Genomic DNA, 20,227 nt, shown 5'->3' with positions numbered 1-20,227 from the left:
ACTTTATTTTGCTTGGTGACCTATGAAATGAAATTGACCTGATTTTGATGTAACATTTGATTGATGCAATGGCCCAATTAGCGTACGTCATTTCCCTATGACACACAGAAAATCCCAGCTTGGAGGTGTCTATGTGGAGCCAAAAAAATATACCTCCATTTAAAGATATACTACATTCGATTTTTAGCATGATAAAGAGGAGGCATAGATAAACGAATGATATTTAGATTAGCATACAACAAAATATTCTCATGCTATATCATGCTACATTTCGATACACCTTGTATCTTACACAAATCAAGCCCTACATGTCGTAAATGTACTGCACCAAAAACGACATGCACATTTCTCAGATTTGATACATTTGATGTGAATTGCAGCATGATATCTCGTTTGCCTTACAGGTTAGGGTTCAGTACGACACTTATGATTGCGGAAAAAATAATTATATGTACACCCCATCACTGATTCCCGACCTTATCCGAATACCAAATACTGCAAAGAAAGAAAAAGGGATGGCAAAATTTGAAGATAAGCTAAATAGAGATATTTCGATTGATAGAGATTGAAAACAAGCCTCTGATTGGAGGAATTCATCTCTTTGTGCTTTCTTCTATCCTTCCATGTGCACTCAGGTTTGATATGAATAAGCTTAAATGGGTTATACTATGAAAACTGGACATTAGCATGGCAAATGTAGAGACATGTCATGGCAAATAAAAAAAAAAAAAAAAGACACAGAATATTGGCAATAAGATTGCTCAAGATCTAGTTGTGTGCACGCTTGGGTAATCATTAGATGCTTTATTTATAATTGATGGGACAAGACAAGCACCCGTTATCTTATCACTCCTGGCTCCACTAACCGGGACCAACTAATAAGCCTGAATGCAGTGAAAATGAAGGAGATCTTGTGTTCAATTCAGTCAGTATCATCTAGTTTTTTTTTTTTTTTTTCCTCCTCCTCCTTCAATCTTTATCCGTCAAATCAAAGCAGTGAAATGGATGCGTTTTAGTATGTATCAAGATCTGTTTCATTCTCCCCGCAACACATCAGCAACTGATAAAGTATGTGTGTGCATTCACACCCATAGAAACTCACCCTTAAACTGAAGTACATGTGACCCAGCCCTTGCCCTCCGAAGATCAAAAAATTGGTCGATGGTTACACTTCAACAGAGAATCATTGGTCCTTGGATAGCAGAGATAAGAAAATGCCTATAATATTTCTACATTTTGATCTCTTGTTCAAAACCTATAAAATAGCCATCAAACATTCCACTTTTGAAAAAAGGACTTTCGCTCTGTTTTTCTCTCTTTTCCATCCATTTCTTATATTTAACTAATTTATAATTTCATCTTCTCTTTGAATCTAACCCCCCTCAAGAAGACAAAAGAAGAATCAACTTATAAATTAACAACACACACATTAACGGAAAACAGCAATTGAACTTTGAGAGATTCCAACTGAACAAATCATTACATATACATAAGAATACCCTCCCTCTCTATTTATCAATCATAATTTAAATGTCTCCTGTTGAATTGGAAAATACTTCGTGGGCTGGTGCAATTCCTCCTGCCCAAGGTCTCTATAATCCTGAATTGGAAAAAGACGCCTGTGGTGTCGGTTTCATGGTACATGTCAAGGGAAAGCGCTCTCACAAGATTTTGTCGGATGCCAGCCATATCCTCTGTAACATGACTCATCGTGGTGCCAGTGGTGCTGATATCAGAGATGGTGATGGTGCTGGTGTCATGTTGTCTATTCCTCATCAATTCTTTGTCAATGAAACTTCTCGTGAATTGGGTATTACATTGCCTGCTGAAGGTCAATATGCTGCTGGTAACTTGTTCATGAAGGGTGACCCGGAATCTGTCGCCGAAACCAAGAAGGTCTTTGAGCAACTTGCTGAAGCTCTCCATTTGAAGGTGCTTGGCTGGCGTTCCGTCCCCAGAGACTCCACTGTCATCGGCCCTGCTGCTAGATCCAAGGAGCCCGCTATTGAGCAACCTTTCGTCGTCTTGGCTGATCAATCCAAGCCCTTTGATGAAGCCTACTTTGAGCGCCAGCTCTACGTCTTGCGCAAGCACTCTACCCACACACTCACCATGAAGAAGTGGTTTTATGTCTGCTCTCTGTCCAACAAGAACATTGTCTACAAGGGTCAACTCACTCCCAAGCAAGTCTACACCTATTTCCATGATTTGAACAATGTCCAGGTCACCACTCACTTTGCTCTTGTCCACTCTCGTTTCTCTACCAACACTTTCCCCTCTTGGGATCGTGCTCAGCCTATGCGTTGGTGTGCTCACAATGGTAATTTTTCATTTTACATTATGTAATGCGATTGTTTATGCGTGTCGTACTAACCTTAAACTCGTGTAATTTCCTATTATAGGTGAAATCAACACTGTCCGTGGCAACAAGAATTGGATGCGTTCTCGTGAAGGTGTCATGCAATCTGACAAGTTTGGCGATGAGCTTGAGTTGCTGTATCCTATTATCGAAGAAGGCGGTTCTGATTCCGCTGCTTTTGATAACGTCCTTGAGTTGTTGGTCATCAACGGTGTCTTGACTATGCCTGAAGCTGTCATGATGATGATTCCCGAAGCATGGCAAAGCAACGATCAAATGAGCCCCGAGATGAAGTCCTTTTACAAGTGGGCTGCCTCCTTGATGGAGCCCTGGGATGGTCCTGCTCTCTTCACTTTCGCTGATGGTCGCTACTGTGGTGCCAATCTCGATCGTAACGGTCTTCGTCCTTGTCGTTACTACTTGACTAATGACGATATCATGATCTGTGCCTCTGAAGTGGGTACTGTCTTTATTGATCCCGAAACCGTTGTTGAAAAGGGGCGTCTTAAGCCTGGTCGTATGCTCTTGGTCGATACTGTTGAAGGTAAAATTGTTGATGACAAGCAACTCAAGTTACAAACTGCTGCCAAGCGCAACTTTATGGATTGGGTAAATAAGCAAAACATTGAATTGTCTGATATCGTGGAAAAGGCCAACGCCGTCAAGCCCTTCTCTGCTGATTTGGATGAAACCACTGTTCAAGCTGATCCTCGCCTCAAGGCTTTTGGTTATACTCTTGAACAATTGAACTTGATCATGGTCCCCTTGGCTTCTACTGGTAAGGAACCTTTGGGTTCTATGGGTAACGACACTGCTCTTGCTTGTCTTGCTGAGCAACCTCGTCTCATCTACGAATACTTCCGTGAATTGTTCGCTCAAGTTACCAACCCTCCCATCGATCCTATCCGTGAAGAAATTGTCATGTCTTTGCAATGCTATGTTGGTCCTGAAGGTAACATTCTTGAGATTGATGAGAACCAATGCCACCAATTGGCCTTGTCCTCTCCCATCTTGTCCATGGAGGAACTCTCTGCCATCAAGAAGATGGATCAATTCTACCCCTCTTGGAAGGTCGCTACCATTGATATCACATTCCCCAAGTCTGAAGGTGTTCAAGGTTATGTTGATACTTTGGAGCGTGTCTGCAACGAGGTCTCTCAAGCTATCAAGGACAAGTACAAGGTTGTCGTTCTCTCTGATCGTGCTGTCAGCGCTGACCGTGTTGCCATCTCCTCTCTCATTGCCGCTGGTGGTGTTCATCACTACCTGGTCCGTAACAAGGAGCGTAGCCGTATTGCTTTGATGGTTGAAACTGCTGAAGCCAGAGAAGTCCACCACTTCTGTGTTCTTCTTGGTTATGGTGTTGATGCTATCTGTCCTTATTTGTCTTTGGAAGCCATGATGAAGCTTCACCGTGAAAGAGCTGTTCATGAAGGCTTAACTCCCGAGAAATTGATCTACAACTTCAAGAAGGGTATCGATAACGGTATTCACAAGGTCATGTCCAAGATGGGTATTTCCACTTTGGCTTCTTACAAGGGTGCTCAAATCTTTGAAGCTCTTGGCATTGACGATTCCGTCATTTCTCGTTGTTTCTCTGGTACCGCATCTCGTATCAAGGGTGTTACCTTTGACATCTTTGCTTTGGATGCCTTGACTCTTCATGAAACTGGCTATCCTACTCGCAATGTTGTTCAACCTGTTGGTCTCCCTGAGTCTGGTGAGTACCACTGGCGTGATGGCGGTGCTCCTCATATTGCTGAGCCCAGCGGTATTGCCAACCTTCAAGATGCTGTTCGTCAAAAGAACCAATCCTCTTACGATGCTTACTCTCGTAACGCCTATGAAGCCATCAAGAAGTGTACTCTTCGTGGTATGCTCGACTTTGACTATGAGAACTCCAAGGAAATTCCTATTGAACAAGTTGAATCTTGGGATAGCATTGTCAAGCGTTTCGTTACTGGTGCCATGTCCTATGGTTCCATCTCTTGGGAAGCTCACTCCTCTTTGGCTATTGCCATGAACAAGATCGGTGGTAAGTCCAACACTGGTGAAGGTGGTGAAAAGCCCGAGCGTTCTCTTCCTCTTGAAAACGGAGATTCTATGCGTTCTGCCATTAAGCAAGTTGCTTCTGGTCGTTTTGGTGTCACCAGTTTCTATCTCTCTGACTCTGAGGAATTACAAATCAAGATGGCTCAAGGTGCCAAGCCTGGTGAAGGTGGTGAACTTGATGGTGGTAAGGTCAATGAAGAAATTGCCTCTACTCGTAAAACTACTCCTGGTATTGGTTTGATTTCTCCTCCTCCTCACCACGATATCTACTCCATTGAAGATTTGAAGCAATTGATTTACGATCTCAAGTGCGCCAATCCTCGCTCTCGTGTATCTGTCAAGCTTGTATCTGAAGTTGGTGTTGGTATCGTTGCTGCTGGTGTTGCCAAGGCCAGAGCAGATCACATTTTGATCTCTGGTCATGATGGTGGTACTGGTGCTTCTCGTTGGACTGGTATCAAGTATGCTGGTCTTCCTTGGGAGTTGGGTCTTGCTGAATCTCATCAAACCTTGGTTCTCAATGACTTGCGTGGTCGTGTTATCGTTCAAACTGATGGTCAAATCAAGACTGGTCGTGATATTGCCATTGCTTGTTTGCTCGGTGCTGAAGAATGGGGTTTCGCTACCACTCCTCTTATTGCTCTTGGTTGTACCATGATGAGAAAGTGCCACTTGGTAAGTTGCTGAATAGATACAGTAGTTGGATTTGGTTACTGATACGTTGCTCACAATAGAACACCTGTCCTGTTGGTATTGCTACCCAAGATCCCGAGTTGCGCAAGAAGTTCGAAGGTTCTCCTGAACACGTTGTCAACTTCTTTTACTATCTCGCTGAAGAAATGCGTGGATATATGGCCAAGCTCGGTTTCCGCACTGTCAATGACATGGTTGGTCATGCTGAAAAACTCAAGGTCAATGAATCTCTTCGTACTTACAAGACTGCCAACTTGGACTTGTCTCCCATCTTGACTCCTGCCTCTACTCTTCGTCCTGGTGTCTCCAATGTCTGCGTTACCAAGCAAAAGCACAACCTTCATGTTCGTCTTGATAACTACCTCATTGAAGAAGCTGAGCCTGCTCTTGCCAACAAGGAAAAGGTCCTCATTGAGGCTGATGTGATCAACACTGATCGTGCTCTTGGTACCACTCTTTCTTACCACGTCTCCAAGCGTCATGGTGAGAATGGTCTCCCTGCTGATACCATCCATGTCAAGTTGAGAGGTTCTGCTGGTCAATCCCTTGGTGCTTTCTTGGCTCCTGGTATCTTCTTTGAGCTTGAAGGCGATTCTAACGATTATGTTGGTAAGGGTCTTTCTGGTGGTCAAATTGCCATTTACCCTCCCAAGTGTTCCGTCTTCAAGTCTGAAGAGAATGTCATCGTTGGTAACGTGTGTCTTTATGGTGCCACCAGTGGTAAGGCTTTCTTCCGTGGTATTGCTGCTGAACGTTTCTGTGTTCGTAACTCTGGTGCCTACGCTGTCTGTGAAGGTGTCGGTGATCATGGTTGTGAATACATGACTGGTGGTCGTGTTGTCATCTTGGGTACAACTGGTCGTAACTTTGCTGCTGGTATGTCTGGTGGTATCACTTACGTTTTGGATGTCAATGGCGATTTCAAGAAGAATGTCAACATGGAGATGGTTGAACTCGAAACTGTCAACGATGATGAACGTGTTGCCGAGTTGCGTGATTTGATTGAAGATCACCGTCATTACACTGGTTCCGAGATTGCCGATCGCGTCCTCAAGAACTTCAACGAGTACTTGCCCAAGTTTGTCATGGTCATGCCTACTGAATACCGTAATCTTTTGGAAAAGCAAAAGGCTGAGAAGCTCGCTGCTGCTGCCCCTGCCAAGAAGGAGTGCACCAAGGTCCACAAGAAGGCTGAGCCTCAAGTTGAAGATCTCGAAGACAGCGTTTTGGGTGAGGAGGCTATTTTGGCTCGTCGTGCCAAGTTGGACAAGGTCCGCGGTTTTATGAAGTACAAGCGTAAGACTGACAGCTACCGTAACTCCAAGAAGCGTGTTGGTGACTGGGATGAAATCAACAACCGTTTGACTCGCCCTGAACTTCACGAACAAGCTGCTCGTTGTATGGATTGTGGTGTTCCCTTCTGTCAATCTGACACTGGCTGTCCTATTGGCAACATTATTCCCAAGTGGAATGAACTCGTCTACAAGGACAACTGGAAGGAGGCTCTTGACCGTCTCATGATGACCAACAACTTCCCTGAATTCACTGGTCGTGTGTGGTAAGTACTGAGCCTCAAATATATTTTCTGATCTGTCGGATTATGATTCAATTAGCAGATCAGGGCTGGAATTGAATAGAATTCAGGGGTAATGTCGTTTGACATTTTCATCTGTATCTATCAACTTCGGTCCTTTTCATATGATTTTTTTTTACGAAAATGATGCTAATCTTCTCTTCTTCTTTTTTTTTTCATCCGCAGCCCAAGCCCTTGTGAAGGAGCTTGTGTTCTCTCCATAAACGAACCTCCTGTTGCCATCAAGAGTATTGAGTGCGCAATCATCGATCGTGGTTTTGATGAAGGATGGATCGTTCCTAATCCTCCTGCTTCTCGTACTGGTAAATCTGTCGCCATCATTGGATCTGGACCCGCAGGCTTAGCTGCCGCTGATCAATTGAACAAGGCTGGCCATCTTGTTACTGTGTATGATCGCAATGATCGTATTGGTGGTCTTTTGATGTATGGTATTCCCAATATGAAATTGGACAAGAAGATTGTTCAACGCCGTATCGACCTTTTGGCTGCTGAAGGTATCAAGTTTGTCCCTAATGCTCATGTCGGTGTTGATGTTGATATCAATGATATCCGTAATCAAAATGACGCTGTTATTGTCGCCACTGGTGCTACATGGCCTAGAGACCTCAAAATTCCTGGTCGTGAAGCTGATGGTGTTCATTTCGCCATGGAGTTTCTCCAAGCCAACACCAAGAGCTTGCTCGATTCTGAACTCAAGGACGGTCAATATCTCTCTGCCAAGGATAAGAACGTCATTGTGATTGGTGGTGGTGATACTGGTAATGATTGTATTGGTACCTCTGTTCGTCATGGATGCAAATCGGTGATCAACTTTGAATTGCTTCCTAAGCCTCCTGCTTCTCGTAATGAGACCATGCCTTGGCCCAAGTTCCCTATGGTCTTCCGTGTAGACTATGGTCACAGTGAAGTCCAAGCACAATTTGGTAAGGATCCTCGTGAGTACTGTGTTCTTTCCAAGGAATTTGTTACCGAAAACGGTGCTGTCAAGGGTATCAAGACTGTTCGCGTCGAATGGACCAAGGATGAAGCTGGTCGTTGGGCTATGGCCGAGGTTCCTGGCTCTGAGCAATTCTTTGAAGCTGACCTTGTTCTTCTTTCTATGGGTTTCTTGGGTCCTGAAGAAGCTGTTGTCAAGCAACTCTCTCTCAAGCAAGATGGCCGTTCCAATATTGAGACACCCAAGGGTAAATACGCTACCTCTGTTGCTGGTGTTTATGCTGCTGGTGATTGTCGTCGCGGTCAATCCTTGATTGTGTGGGGTATCAACGAAGGCCGTATGTGTGCTCGTGAAGTTGATTACAACTTGATGGGTGACACCTACTTGCCTGTCGCTGGTGGTATCCAACAACGTATCCTTCCTGGTCTTTCCGCCTAAACAAAATGTCTCTCTTATTTATATCTTCCCTAGAAAAACTGTACAAAATACACAAAATATCAGCTGGTTCTATATCTGGTTTTCACAACATCTATCTTTTGGTTATTCTTTACTGTAATTCATTGCGTATGGGGGTACTCGATGAATTATCTCAAGCAGTATGGCTGTAGCCATTATTTATTTATACACTTGAAATCCATATTCAACTCTTTTATTTTGTATCATATTTAAAACCTTCTTTATAATTATTAGATTCCTTTTTTTTCTTCTTCCTTTGCATGACATATTCATGCTTTATACATATATTTGAAATAAATATTAATATTTATTGTTATTAAATATCTTGCGAAAAGCCAATTCTTACAATAGGGAGGCAATAAATTGATTCAGAAGAGTAAAAAGGGCACTTGAATCAAAGACGTATTATTATGCTCTATCTCTGCCAGAAGCATATCGGCGAGCAGTAGGAACTGGTGCACGAGATAGATCATCTACATCATACAGCAGCCTATCCGCTATGGATGCAGGTGATTACTGGCTTTAAGACACGCCATGGCTTGATCCCAGATCATAGCAGAATCATTCCAGTATACGATGAGTATCTCTCACTGTGTGGATTCGTGGAAATGGCTCAAATGCCGTCAAGATCCACAATGGGCATCATAAAGATTGTCCAGGCATCCAGCCTCCCAGATTAGACACGGCCCCCCTACGAAAGGTGAACAGCAAAAATCTAAATGAGACATCTGGAGATGTTCTTGCCTGCGAATCTAACAGGCTTTACGAATCGTACTCCATCTCTATACAGTTGTATTTACCCAGACACTCATTATAGTTACCATAAACCTCATTTTTTTTTCTATCAATAGTAAAAAAAAAGTGAAACTTGCATATTGTAAAGTTTTCTCAGAAATTTGGGTGAATGCGTTAGGAGTATATAAATGTATGGAATCATATCAAATTCGTTCCTACATCTTGCTGTCCATCAGTAGATTTCTATAAGATATGACTAGCTTTCAAAAAGAAGACTTGAGAACAGGCACCTAGTGTCACCAAACACTTTCCATTGGCTTAGATATAATATGGAAGTTGATGTTCCAGAGATTATACAAGTTTTTGTTTCATTTCTCTCTCTCTCTCTCTCTTTAACAACTCAAAAAAATGTCCATCAAGAAAATTGATTACTCACTGTATCTTGTCACTGACCGCTCTCTTGTTCCCGAGGGCAAGACATTTCTAGGACAAATTGAACGTGCACTGGAGGGAGGTGTTACGCTTGTTCAACTTCGTGAAAAGGACACCGAGACTGGACCATTTATCGACTTTGCATTCAAGGTCAAGGCATTGACACGCAAATTTGGCGTGCCATTGATCATCAATGATCGTATAGATGTTGCTCAAGCCGTGGATGCTGAAGGTGTTCATATCGGTCAAGATGATATGCCTCTGACAAGAGCAAGAGAGATCTTGGGTCCCCATAAGATCATTGGTGTCTCTTGCAATACGGAGCAAGAAGCTGCTATTGCTATTCGTGATGGTGCTGATTACTTGGGTATCGGTGCTGTTTGGTTTACATCTACCAAGAAGAATATCAAGGAACCTTTGGGTGTGGAAGGCGTGCAACGTAAGTTAATATACCGTACTTTAGAGACGTACCCGTATTTATATCGAATTTCCAATTGTATATATATATATATATATATATATATATATATATATATAGGCATTCTCAAATCCATGGAAGCAAACCCTGTGCCAACGGTTGCTATTGGTGGCATTGGGGCCAAGAACGCTTGTGAATTGTTGGAAGGATCAGATACAGGTAAAATCCACATTGATGGCCTTGCTATCGTGTCTGCCATCATGGCAGCTGAAGACCCTAAAGTTGCTTGTGAGGAACTACTGAGATTGGTCCGCTCCAGTTTGAGCAAGGTGGGAGTAAAAGTCAACAACACGGTGAAGGATGCTGTCCAATTTGCTGTTCAAGCTGCAAAGAACATCAAGGAAAAGACACCTATGGTGCATCATATTACCAGTAAGTGTGTGTGTGTGTGTGTAAAAGGTGGTATCAGCAGTAAAGGATCGCTCACACACTCTAGATTATGTGGTGATCAATGATAATGCCAATGCAACATTGGCTGTTGGCGCATCTCCCATTATGTCCACCAACCGTCAAGAAATGGAAGAACTAGCAGCAGTCAATGGCGCCATGTTGTTGAACATGGGCACACTAAACGATGTGGATACCATGATTTTAGCAGCTCAAGCCAATGTGCGCCACAAGAACCCTGTTGTGTTGGACCCTGTTGGATGTGGTGCTACAAAATTCAGAAGAGAGACATTGACACGATTCTTGAACGAGTGCGATTTAACGGTTATCAAGGGAAACGCAGGAGAGATTTTATCCATGGCTGGCCTTGGAGGTAAATCAAGAGGTGTGGATTCAGTGGGCAGCAATGACGAGCAATTGATGGTAAATGCTGTCAAGACACTTGCCAGACAAAACAGTAAGTATATAGTATGATGCTTGTCATGGTAGTGCTATGAGTAGCTAACATACACATGCCTATAGACTGTGTAATTGGATTGACAGGCCCTACCGACTATGTGTCTGATGGAGAACGCGTGTTTGCTATCGAAAATGGAGATGCATTATTACCGTTGATTACTGGCAGTGGCTGTATGGTATCATCTATTGTAGCCTGCTTCACTGCAGCAAACCGTGATGACTATCTGTTAGCCACTGTTGCTGGTATTCTCACAGTTACAGTAGCCTCAGAAATAGCTGCTGCCCGTGAGTATGTCAATGGACCAGGCACTTTCCGTGCTGCCCTGATCGATGAATTGTATAATGTGACAAATTCACCAGAGTTACTGGAGAAATATGCTAGAATTCGCACCGTTGAATAAATTACGATATGTGTCGATATTAAAATACAGTTTATTCAAATGATCTCTTTTTTTTTTTTTAGAGCTTGCCTAATCTTGAACCATTGTCAATACGAATGACTTCAGCGTTGAGCATACCATTTTCAATGATATGACAAACGAGCATAGCATATTCATGAGGGAAACCCATACGAGCAGGGAAGACAGAGTCCTTGATGATCTTTTGCTTGGCGACATCAGGCATGACAGCGGTCATGTTGGTTTCTATGAAAAGTACATATGAGTGATGAAAGATGCATCCTTTCTAATATATGGCTTACCAAAGATACCAGGAGCAATGGTCATGACACGGATACCAGCAGGAGCAAGATCTCTTGCCATGGGAAGAGCCATACCCACCACGCCAGCCTTTGAAGCGCTGTAAGCCACTTGACCAGGTTGACCATCTTGGTAAGCAACCGAGGCGGTATTGATAATCACACCACGCTCACCATCCTCGTTATAGGCATCCTGGTTAGCCATGACTTGAGCTACTTGCTTACACACGTTGAATGTACCGATCAAATTGACTTTGACAGTAAATTCAAAGAGATCCAAGGTCATGGTATGAGCAGATTTTCCTCTGCGAGCAGTTTTAGCTGCAGTGGCAACGCCACCTGCGGAAACCACGCCAGCAATGCGGCCAAACTTGGCAACTGTCTTTTCCAAAGCAACACGAACAGCTTCTTCAGATGTAACATCTACCTTGCCAGCAGCAAAAGCAGAGGGTCCTAGGGATTTAGCGACTTCTTCACTGTGCATATATTGTGTCGAATGAGTATGGTATATTGGATGACTAAACATCATCGACGACTTACGCTCCCTCTTGATTCAAATCAAAGATCTGTTTATGTATATTAGCTAGACCGCAACACTGCTTTATTACTTGAAAACTTACAGCAACATTGGCACCACGAGCAACAAGTTCACGCACAGTAGCTTCACCAAGACCGCTTGCACTGCATATACGAGCCATTGAGCACAGATGCAGACACACACATGCAATGACACACCCGGTAAACTTACCCTCCAGTAACGATGAATGTATTTCCCTTGATTTGCATTTTGTTGTATATATAATAAAGAAAGAGAGGTTAAAAAGAAGGCATTGAATCCGTGGAAAATGTAGATGAGAATAAACAATTAATGCTGACAAAACCAGATGATTTTCACAGGGCAAGCCATGTTACACACCACTTACGGTTTCCCCGCATTATTGACACATTTTGGCTCCGAACATGCTGTTGTGTAGTAGTAGTGCAGGCGTAGCATACTCATACATGCACATATGCAAGCAGGTACAATGATGGTACTTGTTGATTCATTATGGTAAAGTGGGTACATAATACAGATAAAGATGCCAAAATGGTATGGTGAAAAAAAAAAGATGAGATAATTCATTCAATCTTGACTGTATGATTGATGCAGCAGATGAGAGAGTCTTGCTGTTGTTGCCTACAATTGACTTTTATATACCCTTTGGGTAGGTTTCTTTGACTATATAAATGAATACCATAATATTTCTATACTTGAGCCATCACCGCTGTAGACTTGGAAGAACCAAATACACCGGTCAAGCAGCAGTAACAGCACACAGATGAACCCTTTTCATTTTTTCAACAAGAATCAACATCTTGATTGCCTTGATGATATCCATATCTGGCTTTTTTTTTTAGCCCATTTTATATCAGCATTCAATTTCCAAGGCTCAGTGTGATTGAGAAAGCAAATTGTACACATTATTGAGTAGAGACAAGCTGTATATTGACAGTACAGCGTTCTTGGATCTCTAAAATACAGAACGCATGGCCAGTTTGACTGTAGCCACATACATGGTGCTTCAGGGCATTGCATTCGGTGTCGCCTATGGACAGCGTCTTGTATACAAGGTACATATCGCTATCCCCATCGCACTTGATTTTTTATGTAAGCTTTGTTGAGTAGAGATGCGCACATGTATGACAAAATGAGTAAGAGGCTAACATATACCATGTAAAGTGCCTTATCTTTCCACTTCTACATTTACTATAACCAATACATTACTTGTCGACTTGTTGCCAAACATTCGGCAGCCATCCTTGCGTCCAACAACTTGACAAGGTTTTCTTTATAGCATACATTCCTATTGACATTTTTACTGATGAAATGATGTCTTCTTGTCAATATGTTACTACAGATGCTTCTTGGCTGCATCAGTTGTTATGGTTGTGCAACCTGCAGTTGAGCAACTAGGTGTAGGGTAGCTGTCTACTTTATAGCTATTATTTTTACTGGTATCAAGAGTGAGCATGATCGTGCTACTAACATACGGCCCAAAACGGCGAAATCAACGTTTAAAGAATCAGCAGCAGCAGCAGCAGCAGCAGCAGCAGCAGCAGGCAACAGATAAAAATTAAACGCCTGTACATGGTATATATAATAGAGAGGGGGAAGGGTTTGTTTTTTTTTTATTGAATACCAAACTGCATTCTGATTTGTTGTAAATAAAGATGCAGATAATTGCGACATTTATACTTTCTTTCTGATAATTGTCAAGCCATCAAACACAGGCAACATGACAGACTCGACGCGAGGATCCTTGGCAACATGTTGGTTGAAGTGATGTACTTTTAAAGCCGTCTTTCTCAAGTTTCTGGTGCCTTCTTCACCATTACTGCTGTCCTTATTGGGTGCCTGGCTGACATAATCTGCAGCTTGGGTGTGAACATGACCAAAGAATAAGACTATTATAATGTGATGTGAGTGGGAGAAATGTGCATAGCAAACACCTTCATGTTTTGTCTTACCATTGTCAACAAGGATGATGCCCCGATCCGAAAGCAAATCATGCTCCATAATTGAATCAAAGTACTGGATGTAACCTGCTTTATCAGCATCTGTGTGTACGTGTAAACATCACTAACGCAGCTTATCAAGCGTCCTAATATAAATAGAGTAGATATTTACCCAAAAAGATCAAATCATATTGGGTACTGGCTGGATTCTCCTGGCCCAAGTAACTCAAACTATATACCACATTAGACAAGTTAATAAGTATATATATATATATATATATATAAGAGACTTTACCTATCCAATGCAGGACCTTGCTTGAACAGAATTTTGTCTTGCAATTGAGCTTGATTGACAAATTGCTCAGCCACTTCAATGTGTTTGGGATCAAGCTCAAGCGACAAGAGTTTCGCTTTGGGTGCTAATGCCGAGGCCATCGCAATAGCCGAATAACCAGTAAACCCACCGATCTCCAACACATTTGCTGGTCTCAGGATGGATACCAATTGATGCAACAACTTTCCCTGTGTCTCACTCACCATCATGTGTGCATTTCGGAAATCAGATTCTGTCTTTTTAGCTAATGCTTTCAATACGCCTTGATAAGGTTGCTTGATAGGGGTACTCAGATTCTGACAGTAACGATCTTCTTCTAATCGTAAACGTGATTGACTAGCGGGCAACATGGCGGCCACCAAGCCAGTCGAGTGTAAGCGTTTGGATACAAGTGAACTTGTGATAGATTTTGATGTGGTAACACCGGCTGCTCTTGTCAATAATAATTTCATTTTTTTTTTAAAGTTTACCAGGAAAAAGAGAAATGCATTTCAATGCTGGCTTGGTTTTTATACTGGATCTCCCCCGGATGTGTAGTATTCAAAGTCCTAACGTGAATGGAGTATATGCTTGTTTTGATAAGAAAAAAAGGGAGAAGCTTCAAGAGATCAATAAATTACAGGATAACTGCCTGATCAAATTTAAAACAGGTGTGGCAAGCATACATTTTGTTATTCAAGATTTACACAGTGATACACAGTTTGCTAGACAGACGGTAAAATAATTATCGATTCCTTGCTTACATCCACATCCTTTTTATTGTCTCTTTTAACTTGAACTTTGCAAGGATGGAAATACCAGTATGAGGGTAAAGTAAAATAAAAAATAAAATCACCTTGTCATTACCAAAAAGGCTTATTCACGAGTGTTACAAGATACAATTACATAAAGCATCAAGATCGTCTCAAGGGTAGCGCAAATGCAACTACATGGACGAGTTTCAACAACAACAATAACAAGACTGGTTTAGGTATTGCTGATGGATATGGTATGACTGTAATGTTCTACACACAATTAGACGGGATGAATCCGAGTGCATTGAAAAGCAGTAGAATCCTAATAAACTCACTTGGGTATATTGACGATCAGTAGTATATCGCTCAAATACTAGAGTTTGAATTGCATGGCCTGTTTAATACATTCAACAGTCGTATGTACAGGTAGATTGGTCACAATTCATGATAGGATATAAGGACTACCTAGATGATGAACTGGTTTAGCACAAGATTCATTATAATGAGCTACCTTTGTGCTATCGCACATGCTCATCGTGAGAGCCTTGTTTAATCTTGCAATTTTAAATAGGGCAACCCTTTTACATTTGATAGTAGGCGGTTCCGCATTCGGATGGGCATTTTAGAGCAAATAAATCTATTAGACACAAAAATAGGTATCAAACGCTGCATCAAGGGCTCAGACTAAATGGAGGTACTTTTGTACTTTATGGCTTCCTTCGCATAGGATTCAAAAATATAGATAACATTCATGAGAAAGACGATCAATACACTGGGCAGCTGCCAACAAACCACTGATTGAAACCCCAATTTCCCGCTGGATGCATGCCTTGAATCTTGCGAGCATAATATCTGACATCTGCCACCCATCATCATCTCTAATATATTTACCAAAAAAGTATTAAAAAAAAAACAGAGATATAAAAAATTAAAGCATTGAGTGCCGTCTAAGGCTCGAAAAAACCACTGGCGAAGCTGGCTTTGGGGAGAGGGAAGAGACTTGGTCCCTCCACCAAAAACAGAACGCATCAAAATTTGCGTGAATTGACTTTACTAAAAATCAGTATGCCTTCTGTTCGAATTAGGAATTGCACAGGATGCAGAACTGCCCTTCTAGAAGATTTCAGTTATCAAAGATGTGATGCATGATGTGTAAAAAAATCAATACAGCAAAATACAACCAAATTTGACAGCTTTGAAGCTTTTATATCTTAACATAGGTACCTTTCTGAGTCACCGGAATACCGCCAAACAATTGTACTCGAGTAGTAGTAACTTTCTGACACCTTTGCTCAACGTTTTGGGAACCCAAAAAACATGGCCAAAAATCGACGAAAAGGCATGAGGTACCCCTCATGGTTTTCATCGAAAATCAAACGATTGCATTTTTTTTTTACCTTGAAAAGAAAGACTTTTACTATGGCATATATTAAACCGAAATGTTTCTCTCGATCTAAAGCAACTTCTGAAACCACTTTTATCAGGTCTTTATATGCAGAATTTCGACATTTTGGCCAAAATCCTTATTTCATATTTTTTGGGATTGCTCAATAAGTTCAATCAAAACATCTACTTTACTTGGTACCATTAGAAGCGCCTTGAAAAGTGTTCCAAGAATGAATAAGGAAGCATCGGATGATAACCACAGTTCATATAGTCGAATAGCTCAAAATGGATTAAAAAAGTCGACAAAAGGCAAAGTCTGTCCAATCTTGAACAGAAAAAAATAGACTGGGTTTTAATTGATTATAGTAGTGAGTGGCTCTGCTGCTGGCTGGTCCAAATGCCTTTCTGTTAATGACAATAATGAGTGCGATGCTGACTAAATAGGGATTATAGATATGAAAGGACAAACGCTTAGCTTGAGTACTTTTTTTATTTGCGTTTGTTGGGGGCTTTTACCTATAAAGGTGCCGTTTGCAATGACAACCTCTCAAAAAAGTTGCTGTAGATCTTATACAAGTCCTTTTTTCGTAGCGAGATTGATCGGCTAGTCTATTATATAATGAATACCAAACGTACACATAGCTTAGTTTACAGAGCTCTGGCACAATGAAATACTTGCTTCACATGCAGATACTCGGTGTCAGTTATGGAGCAGTTGTAAAGCAAGTGCACGCTCTTCCAGTATTTCAATACAACGCCAACGAATGTATTTGTACATGTTGAATTGCAGGATGCTTTGTTTACCGTTTATACAACTTTTTATTGATCGAGTTTGTATGCCTTCTCTTCAGGACGTGATAGCTAACAGTTGAGCAATGTAAAGATGGCCACTGTCTAACATGTGGCGGTATATCTCTTCATCTGTCAAACAGTTATTGACAACATTATTTAAGGCACACCAAACTGGTTCTAGATATGAAATATCGATGCTTGACCTGTAAAACCGCTTGAAGTATTCCTTTATGAAAGCTGCAGCCATTCTCAGTAAGTATTTCTCTTCTCTCCACCATTTCTCGTCCCTTTATACTCTTTATTTGCGTAGCATCAATGCTATCTAAACCATCGAAAACAAAGCAAAGCCCATCATTGACAAGCCCAGTCAGTTGGTTGCACTCAAGAAGACATTATTCTCGGTGAAGAATCTCCCCCTAGGTATCGTTACTACTGCTGAAAGGATCTGTCCACAAATCTGGCTAAAGATTTCGATTTCTTATTACGGAAGCGTCATTTACAATTGGCACCCTCCTACTACTTTGGTGTTATAGACGCAGCTACATTGCCACTTTCTGCCCATCCTGTTCAAAACGCCTTGTTCTAGTCTTTGGTTCCCTCCCATATTACACCTCAAAATTACAATAAACATGGTATATCATACAGCGAGTGTCAAAATGTAGCAACCAAGAATCTAGACCAGCATTAGCAATATGTGGAAGGGTGGAAAAATTTTCAAACATCTCCTGAACAAGCTTCTCCATGCACTCTTGAGTATCCATCCTGCTTCGGACAGAGAGGCCAAAAAGCAAGCTATGACAAAGCAAGACAAAGGCAGATACAAGGGAAATGGTAAGGAGAGAGCGAAGCCATCACCCTCATCAGCTGGTGGTCCTTCGACGGCAGAGTCTACATAGCCAGCCAGCTCAAAGCCCTTTACAAGCAATGCGCTTCTTTGGTAAGTGCTTCTTTTAGGAATTTAAGATATAGTGACTGACTAAAACTCAATAACAGATACAGAATACGTGAGGGGAGAAACACAACGAACTTTGTTTTCACTTTTACCTAATAAATTACACAGACAAATGTCAACTGCCGAGATATACAACAAAGCCAACAACTCATTGAACACAATATCCAACTTGTGGCAATCCATGTTACAAATCATTCAAGCAGTGTCCTCAGCATCTGCAGCCTCGTTGACCGTAGAGCCTGACTTGGCTAAACTTCAAAAGACACGCAAAGAGTACGAACAACTCATGACCACACTAAAATCAGATTTGGAATGGTTAGAGAAGAATAAAGTCAATGAGAGTGAGTTGGATTTAGAAACAGAGGCATACACTTCAGGTTTAGTGGAGCAAGAAGCATTACAAAAGGTAAGCTGAGCACGGAATGATGGTTTGGTTCTCTTTCGATGGTGCTGATCAGAGTAAATTAGGAATCAACGCGTGTGAATGATCAATTGAAGCGACTATTAAATCAATCATATGCTTTACAATTTCAACTGGAGATGTTGTTTACTTCTTCACAGGATGTCAAGTTGAATTGAAATAAAGATTAATGTTGTATATACCATGACCAAAGTAGTAACTAGCTGTTTCTGTTGTTGTAAGGAGAGATTGGTCTTCTATAGTGAATCCAAGATGGTTACGGACGATTGATTGGCGAGCACAGTGAACGATTCTACTTGTCTTTGGCCCAAGAAATAAATTATACTCGGAAGCAATTGGTAGGAAACATATTGACAATCTAGAATGATCTGCCAAAGCCAAAATCCCTGCTGACTTTTGTTGTGCGATGGCCATCTGATAAACGCAACGTTGAATGTGGCATAGAGTTCAGATTTTGATATTCAGGCATGTTCAATGGTTGTTTAACGGAATGACCATGATACCATAGTAGTAAATACGCTATATAGTATTGAGTTTGGAGATGCATCAAGGCAAAGTTAAAAAGCGTTTGAGGTTTTTAATGAAACAATGAAGAATGACAGTGAATTTTTATTGATTTGAGTAAAATAAACTACTAAAAATTTAGAAACAATGTGAAGAGATACATTTTAAAAGAAAGTAATATAATAATGTGGTTAATAAATAGAGGAGGATTCAGCTAAACTGAAGTGAGATTGAGGTAGTAGTTTTGTTGGTTGTTGCAATTATTGAGTTTTGATGAGAAATGAATGCTATTTAATTACACTTTCCCTTGACGCAGCTGTTCTTACAGTCTCTGTTGGATGAGCAACATGCGTTCTTTGGACCCTTGCCACCCTTCTTTCCAGAGAAGCCTTGGTTGCAGCTGGCAAGAGAAGGGCCGTTACACTTTCCACTGACGCAAGATTCCCAACAGTCGTCAGAATGCTCGCAACAGGCACCGTTATAACCATCACCTAAGGCCTTACCATTGGAGCCGGTATAACAGGAGGAAGCAATAGGAGCATTGCACTTTCCGCTGATGCAGCTTTCCTGGCAATCAGCTTGGCTAGAGCAACATGCGCCCTCAGGTCCCTTTCCGTTCTTTTTGTCCTTGAAACCAGATTGGCAAACAGCATCAGTAGGGCAGGCAGAGACAGTCTTGGTAATAGTGACAGTGACAGTAGCACCACCGGTGGGAACAGCAGAGGTAGTAGCAGCAGAGGTAGTAGCGGCAGAGGTAGTAGCGGCAGAGGTAGTAGCGGCAGAGGTAGTAGCGGCAGAGGTAGTAGCGGCAGAGGTAGTAGCAGCAGAGGTGGAAGAAGCACCGGTGGTAGAAGCCTTTGTAGTGGAGCTAGAGGTCTTTGTGGTGGTGCTGGAGGAGGTGGTCTTTACAGTAGTGGTAGCAGCAGAACATTTATCGTTCTTATGGGTGTTCCACCAGGCACAGGCACCAGCGAATTCAGCATTGAAGAGTTCAGGATCATCACCAGTACAACGGGCCATACACATACCAGCAGTGGCCATGAAACTACCATAGTTAGGACCGGACTTATTACACATGAGAGCAAGAGAGTCTAAAAAGAGCTCAGAAGTGTGATCCATGGTCCAGCCAGGAACCCATTTTTGACCAGCGTTCTATAAGATGAGTTAGTAAAAAGTTCAAGAATACAAATATAATGAGATACATACAACATTACATTTGGTGAAGCATTCAGTGGAGCCAGGTGTGTTGTAAGAGGGATTGCAATTAGCAGCAAAGGCTGAGGTAGCAAAGGTGGCAATGGCAGCAGAGATGGCAATGGCAGAACGCAT

At 41.8% G+C, this 20,227-nt stretch overlaps 6 protein-coding genes across 6 annotated transcripts; 3 read left to right on the top strand and 3 right to left on the bottom strand.

Annotated features, from left to right (window-relative positions):
- Positions 1–1,530: 1,530 nt before the first annotated feature.
- Positions 1,531–8,073, top strand: ATC70_007384 (uncharacterized protein; the record flags this gene model as incomplete). The annotated part of the gene is made up of 4 exons (XM_064826644.1): positions 1,531–2,320; positions 2,403–5,086; positions 5,146–6,662; positions 6,864–8,073. The coding sequence occupies 4 exons, from the start codon at positions 1,531–1,533 to the stop codon at positions 8,071–8,073; spliced, it is 6,201 nt and encodes a 2,066-aa protein (XP_064675701.1).
- A 1,161-nt stretch (positions 8,074–9,234) lies between these two features.
- On the top strand, positions 9,235–10,983 carry ATC70_007383 (DNA helicase; the record flags this gene model as incomplete). Its single annotated transcript, XM_064826643.1, has 4 exons — positions 9,235–9,697; positions 9,797–10,108; positions 10,173–10,580; positions 10,646–10,983. 4 exons carry the CDS (start codon positions 9,235–9,237, stop codon positions 10,981–10,983), a joined length of 1,521 nt encoding a protein of 506 aa, XP_064675700.1.
- A 58-nt stretch (positions 10,984–11,041) lies between these two features.
- On the bottom strand, positions 11,042–12,065 carry ATC70_007382 (uncharacterized protein; the record flags this gene model as incomplete). The annotated part of the gene is made up of 5 exons (XM_064826642.1): positions 11,042–11,226; positions 11,283–11,755; positions 11,820–11,845; positions 11,900–11,960; positions 12,028–12,065. The coding sequence occupies 5 exons, from the start codon at positions 12,063–12,065 to the stop codon at positions 11,042–11,044; spliced, it is 783 nt and encodes a 260-aa protein (XP_064675699.1).
- A 1,444-nt stretch (positions 12,066–13,509) lies between these two features.
- On the bottom strand, positions 13,510–14,561 carry ATC70_007381 (Protein kinase domain-containing protein; the record flags this gene model as incomplete). The annotated part of the gene is made up of 4 exons (XM_064826641.1): positions 13,510–13,724; positions 13,788–13,877; positions 13,948–14,006; positions 14,071–14,561. 4 exons carry the CDS (start codon positions 14,559–14,561, stop codon positions 13,510–13,512), a joined length of 855 nt encoding a protein of 284 aa, XP_064675698.1.
- Positions 14,562–17,945: 3,384 nt separating this feature from the next.
- ATC70_007380 (uncharacterized protein) lies at positions 17,946–18,552 on the top strand (the record flags this gene model as incomplete). Its single annotated transcript, XM_064826640.1, has 3 exons — positions 17,946–17,958; positions 18,015–18,379; positions 18,442–18,552. 3 exons carry the CDS (start codon positions 17,946–17,948, stop codon positions 18,550–18,552), a joined length of 489 nt encoding a protein of 162 aa, XP_064675697.1.
- A 637-nt stretch (positions 18,553–19,189) lies between these two features.
- ATC70_007379 (uncharacterized protein) lies at positions 19,190–20,227 on the bottom strand (the record flags this gene model as incomplete). Its single annotated transcript, XM_064826639.1, has 2 exons — positions 19,190–20,050; positions 20,105–20,227. The coding sequence occupies 2 exons, from the start codon at positions 20,225–20,227 to the stop codon at positions 19,190–19,192; spliced, it is 984 nt and encodes a 327-aa protein (XP_064675696.1).

This window comes from Mucor velutinosus, assembly GCF_035048745.1.
Source record: "Mucor velutinosus strain NIH1002 chromosome Unknown tig00001553, whole genome shotgun sequence".
NCBI lineage: Eukaryota > Fungi > Mucoromycota > Mucoromycetes > Mucorales > Mucoraceae > Mucor > Mucor velutinosus.
The sequence above is the reverse complement of the archived record's forward strand: the minus strand, read 5'-3'. Positions and strand labels throughout refer to the sequence as shown.